Consider the following 6,175-nt stretch of genomic DNA (forward strand, 5'->3'; position numbering starts at 1 on the left):
TTTTGCTTAAGTTTCTTAATATAAAAAAATTGTGTTAAAATTACTTGAAATTAGTTTTTTTTAATGTATTTATTATATATTTAAAAAAGGATTGTAAAACAGAAGCCGCAAAACACACAAAAAACAACACCACAAGCTAATAATATTTAATAAGTAACCAAATTAAAACAACACCACTTCTCGTCCACTTTATTATTTAAAACTGCTGAGTGAAGTCAACCAATTCTTCCACAACAGAAGTCAACTTATTATTAACCACATTGCACTTGGCGAGAATCTCTTCTTGTTCCTGAAATGCTGAAATTGAGGCCATCTCTTATTCCTAGTGGCACTTCATAGTTAGGCCCTCCTCACTGCCACAAAATAATAATATATAATTAGCATATTTTTTTTAGGGTAAAAAACGTAAATAAGCTAAGGGAGCTGAAAAATTACGCAAATCCGCCAAATTGGAAATTGCTTCATGAATGAGCCAAAGCACATTACTATATAATTCGAACCAGGTTGGTTCGAACTACAAAAATACATAATTCGAACCAAGGTAGCTCGAATATTGATGGAACAAGTGATGCATGTAATTCGAACTAGGTGAGTTCGAATTACACGTTTGGACGCTTCAGCAAGTAATTCGAACCTAGTTGGTTCGAATTAGTCAAAGTTTGCCTCGAATAGTAATTCGAATTATGCTGTTAAAAAATTAATAATTTATTAAAAAATTAATAATTTAAAAATTAAAAAATATATATTTTATTTCATACGTTAAAAAAAAGCTAACAAAATATTTAATTACGAGACTTTTAAAATATTAATAAGCTATCAATTCGAATTCCATACAATACTTTTCTGTCCATTTTTAATACCTCATGAATATTTTTTAATAAATTTATTTAAATTATACCACAAAAAAATATTTTATTCTATGCAAAATAATTTAAAAAATGGCTTAAAAAATGTTAGGAGTACTATAAAAATTTGTAATGTTCTAATAACTTAGGTAAATACATGCATGTACTCAAATTTTAAATAAAATATTTTACATAGTCAATAATAATTTAAAAATTAAAAAAATATATATATTTTTTTAATTTTTAAATTATTAATTTTTTTAATAAATTTTTTAATAATTTTTTTAATAAATTATTAATTTTTTAACAGCATAGTTCGAATTACTATTCGAGGCAAACTTTGACTAATTCGAACCAACTAGGTTCAAATTACTTGCTGAAGCGTCCAAACGTGTAATTCGAACTCACCTAGTTCGAATTACTCTCAATCCTAGTTCGAACCAACTAGGTTCGAATTACATGCATCACTTATTCCATCAATATTCGAGCTACCTTGGTTCGAATGATGTGTTTCTGTAGTTCGAACCAACCTTGTTCGAATTATATAGTAATGTGCTTTGGCTCATTCGTGAAGCAATTTACAGTTTGGCAGATTTGCGTAATTTCTCAGCTCCCTTGGCTTATTTACGTTTTTTACCCTTTTTTTATATTTTATTAATTAAAAAAATAATCTAGCTAACATAATTAATTAATTAATAATTATATTTTTATTTGAGCCATATCTTAATTAAAAAAAAAAAACATGCATGACCTACTACTAACTTTGCTTCTTTTACTTTTTCTTTTTAATTAACAAATTTTCCAAAGACACTAATTAGAAAACTATAATATAAGTGAACAATTTTGATGGAAAATACAAGTTAAATGTTAACTTTTAATATTTTTATGTAGTGATGAATATATTGAACAAAAAAAACCTGAAGTACCTCGGGGGAGCTATACGGCATCCAGATAAACTGCACAAAAAAAATAGCTATGTTGTCACGCCAACTCCTTCTACAGAAACATGTGATGTCTAGTTATTCAAATAAAAGTAACCGGAACAACACTCACATCCCTGGGCTGTAACATGTCTATCCTCAGTCTCGTGCTCTGCACTCTAGGACTCTTCTCGCTGTAGGAAGGGCTGTAACCTGACCATCTGCAGTGCACATGGGTGTTATGTTTAATCAGAAGTATGACAGATTTGTAATACAGTACAAGCGTACATGAACATCAATTATTTTAACTTGAAATAGAAAAGCATAAGTAGCGTACCTCGATGCCAAAGGCCAGCTGCACGTATCATACCCAGCAGGCCTAAACCTGGGAAAGCGCCAGAAGATCCAGGACTGAAGTAGCTGAAGTGGGCCCGCTAACTTCACCACATGTCTGTTTGCCACTCGACACATGCACCAGTACAACCATGCCAATGCTGCAGACCCCCAACTGTAGGAACCCATCTCCTCAAGCCTAGCTGCGTAGGGAAGCCATCTGATATGAATGCGGTTGCCGGACTTGTCGGCAAATAGCTGAGTGCCCAACAACATCATGATATAGGCACGAGCAAAGCGCCGCACAGTCTCCTGGAACCAGGTGCAGTTTACTGCGAACTTCTGAACCTGGCTCGGAGGAGGAACCACTCCAAGCAACTCCTCGAACCACACCCAAGCTGGACGTCCACCCTCGATATACAAATGGAACTCTGTAAGGCAACCGCTGACATAACGCCCGTCCACTGCCAACCCCAACTGGTACGCCACGTCCTGAAGCGTGAGCGTGCACTCTCCGAAGGGTATATGGAAGATGTGCGTCTCAGGACGCCACCGCTTGACGAAGGCGCTGACAAGAGGCTCGTCTAACCGGAACCATCTATCGTTCAGCCTAGCCAGATGGTATAACCTGGCCATCTGCAAGTAGGGAACATAACGCTCATCGAGTGGCATGCCTTGTTGCCGCCGCATGCTCCTGATGCATCGCTGTGGCTGCGCATTAAATGGACCGCATTATTAGAACTACATACAATACTGATAACGAAAAAAAAAACTAACACAATAAACCACTTACATAAACCACTTACATAAACCATCAACACAACCGCATATAAAACCACGTACAAAAAACCACTTACCCTAAACCACCAACTAAACCGCATGCAAAACCTCTAAAATAAACCATTTACAATACCACTACAATAAACCACTAACAATACCACCTAACATAAACCACTTACATAAACCATTAACAGAAGCGCATATAAAACCACTTACCTAAAACCACAAACTAAACGGCATGCAAAACCTCTAATATAAACCATTTGCAATACCACCACAATAAACTGCTAACATAAATTGCCACTAAAATCACATGCAAAACCACTAACTCAAATAAACCTTGTCGTTTTCTATGTACTAACCTCGTCGTTGATGACCCCGGCTATATGAGCAACCCCGTCCAACCGGTACAGCCTTGCAGGATCGTCCCCCATCAGCTGAGTCTTCGGTTCAACTATTTCTCGGATCGAATCTGGGTCGTTTTCTCTGGGATTTGGTGGGGTATGGAAAATGAGAAGTGGTTCGAATTTGCTTGATTTGAACTCCTTATATAGCCCAATTGTTCGTAATTCGAACCAATTGAATTTGTGGTTGCACTAATTCATAAGTAATTCGAACCAATTAGGTTCGAATTATGTGTGTGAAGTTCGAACCAAATATTTTCGATTTATATGCAAATGTAGTTCGAACCAAATAGGTTCGAATTACATATAAGTATACTTTGGCTGATTCGTGAATCAATCTTCAATTTGGCTTATTCATGTAACAACTTTCCTCCCATGGTTTATTTGTGTTTTTTACCCTAAAAAGAAATTGAAAAGCACACAATAAGAAGTTAAGAACCAAAACTCAGCCCTTTGGTGTGTTGTACAATAAACTTTTTAAGACTTTTTGACACACCAAACACAAGGTATATTTTCAGGATACCATGTTGGGCTTTTCAAAATGGACTCATAATTCGAGCCCAACAAGCATCACCACTATTAAATTGAAAAAATAAAACAACTGTTCTCAAATCATTCACCTCAATACATATATTTACTATTTAGCCACTAACCCACTTTTACCGAGTTAGTGCAAACTTGCAAATATTATCTCAAAAGTTGATTTACGAATTTAATTCTTGTGTACATTGCATAAATTTGTATGAAATTATATTCATTCCTAAAATATTATAGTAGACTCGTCATATTAGTTAGTTTGATGAATATTTTTTAATAAAATCTTCTAAAGCATTGTCGAATTTTTTTTTATTTGATATCTCAAATTCAATATTTGATATCTCAAAAAAGTTCTGAGTTTCTTTCTCCATTCCAATGGTACCTCAAAAGGTCAATTAACATATCAAACGTGTTCCCACGCGAGATATCAACAAAATCAAGAGATTAATTAAGTAGTTAAAACATCTTAGCTTTCCTTGAACATTTGTAAAGCACGACGAATTTCTTTATTAATTTTGCTAACAGTTTCCATCTATTATAATTAGAGTGGAAAAAAAATATTAAAATGTTGGAGAAAGTATCCACAGAGAGAGAGAGTAGAACATAAGACATGCCAGCCATGTTAGACCATCAAAAAAGGAATGTAGAACGCATTTCATGCAAAGACTTTTCCTTCTTTGCAATGTGCATAGACATGATCCCATGCTATGGAGAAGTAGATTTTGGATTTTAATTTTGTATTTCAGGTATCTCCTCCCTTATTGTTATGACTAATTCTGATAGGAAAAATTCTTCTATAGACACAAAGTCTAACATGTCGTCTTCGAAAGCAGTGGGAGGATGATCATTCCCATTTGCATACAGAAAAATTTGTGCTTGTTGCATAAGATCATCTGAACCTTCCTGCAACAGATAGCCAGAAAGAAAATCATCAATAAAAGGACATGTTAATTCTCTGTTCTCAAATTCACTAGTTCCTTGTAAAATATAAACAATCTTCATCAAAAGACAGCAAGTTCATCAGTTTAGCATGCAATTGAAGCATATTATGCCCACAAATGACAAATCCAACCAAAGAACAGGTGAAAAATGAGATGTAATGGTAGCAAGAATGGAAAACCTTTTGAGAAATGATATCCAGAGTACTTTGTCCGCTTGTTAGCATTGCCGCAGCAATAAACACAGCCTTGGAAACCTTATGAGGAAACAGCTCCATCGCATACGATATACATGCCCGCCGAAATCATGTCCAGCCAAGATTACCTGTTTTAAGAATCGGAAACTCTCAAACACAGCCAATAAAGATACAAATTAACATACAACAGTCCATCATTTCTAAAATGGGCATGTAATGAAATAAGCACCTTTTCTCCTTCAGGAAGTTTTTCAACAAAGTCAGTAAGTGGCTTCACATATTGTGAGAGACTCTTTATGTTGTTTGTATCAAATGAATGAACTCCAGAACCGGTTAAATCTATGGCGGATACTTTATAACCAGCTTCTTCTAGAAGTGCTATAGTTTTGTACCAACACCAAGCACCAAAACCACCTCCATGAACAAGAACAAAATGATTCGTCTCAAGATCATCAACCTTTATACCCTGTCAAATTGATAAGAAAAGAAGAACTCCTGTTATTTGAGTTCTAAGAAAAATGAGAACTAAATAATCATAGTTTGCTCTAATAGTAGTACACCAATTTCTGCAATAGATAAAAAATAAATAAGTGAATAAACACATTCAACAGAATCTGAATCAAGGAAGCTAGAAATTCTTAATACATTTTTTTGTTTGAAAATGACACTACAGTGTCATTGCATCCTCAATACTTAGACTCTGAATGTTAATTATTATTTTCGAAACCATGTCTTTGTCACCATAATCTCTGTTTTGTGATAAGAAAGAGCCAAAACAAGGTTACCCTCAAAGCTATACACAACTTGCAGTAGAAAACACTTGAAAGGTCAAACCTCACATCCTCAATTCAATGATGAAACACAACATATTTGAAGTTTTGAACACACGTAGGACAAGCCGCCAAGAAAAATTCTCTTACACGTTCTTTAGAATTACGTCTTGAACTAAGAGAAGAGGATGCATATCAAACACAAGTGATTTTCTTTTCTTTCCCAAAACACTGTTCTTATATCAGTCCAAGAAAAACTGATCATCACAGAAACCAATCACCACCATAATTGTTTCATCTCAATATGTTATCCCATTCCACAAACGCATCATTTCCATCTTCATTATTTTAAGGTCATAATACAAAATATGATTACTATTCATTATAAATGACAGAAATCAACAAGCCCAGAAAATCAAACCAGAAATTGTTAATTTAAAAAACGGATCAA

At 34.5% G+C, this 6,175-nt stretch overlaps 3 protein-coding genes across 3 annotated transcripts in view; all 3 read right to left on the minus strand.

The window, feature by feature from the left end:
- LOC107637359 (protein MAIN-LIKE 1-like) lies at positions 1,869-3,312 on the minus strand. Its single transcript, XM_016340782.1, has 3 exons — positions 3,241-3,312; positions 2,103-2,809; positions 1,869-1,986 (listed from the first exon to the last, which is right to left on the minus strand). Exons 1-3 carry the CDS (start codon positions 3,310-3,312, stop codon positions 1,869-1,871), a joined length of 897 nt encoding a protein of 298 aa, XP_016196268.1.
- Positions 4,549-6,011, minus strand: LOC107637360 (putative methylesterase 11, chloroplastic). Its single transcript, XM_016340783.1, has 4 exons — positions 6,006-6,011; positions 5,184-5,420; positions 5,050-5,082; positions 4,549-4,722 (listed from the first exon to the last, which is right to left on the minus strand). Exons 1-4 carry the CDS (start codon positions 6,009-6,011, stop codon positions 4,549-4,551), a joined length of 450 nt encoding a protein of 149 aa, XP_016196269.1.
- The window catches only part of LOC107635467 (pentatricopeptide repeat-containing protein At5g14770, mitochondrial), a 5,798-nt gene continuing 4,646 nt past the window's right edge, over positions 5,024-6,175 (minus strand). The window contains exons 3-4 of the mRNA XM_021122087.1: positions 5,184-5,420; positions 5,024-5,082 (exon numbers count right to left, since the gene is read on the minus strand). The gene's annotated coding sequence lies outside the window, so the exon portion shown is untranslated. The remainder of the gene's footprint in view (positions 5,083-5,183; positions 5,421-6,175) is intronic.

The sequence above is a fragment of the Arachis ipaensis genome, chromosome B04 (assembly GCF_000816755.2).
Source record: "Arachis ipaensis cultivar K30076 chromosome B04, Araip1.1, whole genome shotgun sequence".
In the NCBI taxonomy this organism is placed as follows: Eukaryota; Viridiplantae; Streptophyta; class Magnoliopsida; order Fabales; family Fabaceae; genus Arachis; species Arachis ipaensis.

Bases quoted from the DNA above. Each gene is read 5' to 3' on its own strand.
- LOC107637360 (XM_016340783.1), bottom strand. The intron at 5,083-5,183 runs GTGCTTATTTCA...TTCTTAAAACAG, and splicing joins AACTTCCTGAAGGAGAAAAG to GTAATCTTGGCTGGACATGA. The intron at 4,723-5,049 runs GTATATCGTATG...TATCTGTTGCAG, and splicing joins GACATGATTTCGGCGGGCAT to GAAGGTTCAGATGATCTTAT.
- LOC107637359 (XM_016340782.1), bottom strand. From the start codon at position 3,312: ATGGGGGACGATCCTGCAAGGCTGTACCGGTTGGACGGGGTTGCTCAT. The intron at 2,810-3,240 runs GTTAGTACATAG...TTTAATGCGCAG, and splicing joins CCGGGGTCATCAACGACGAG to CCACAGCGATGCATCAGGAG. The intron at 1,987-2,102 runs GTACGCTACTTA...TGTGCACTGCAG, and splicing joins AGCTGGCCTTTGGCATCGAG to ATGGTCAGGTTACAGCCCTT.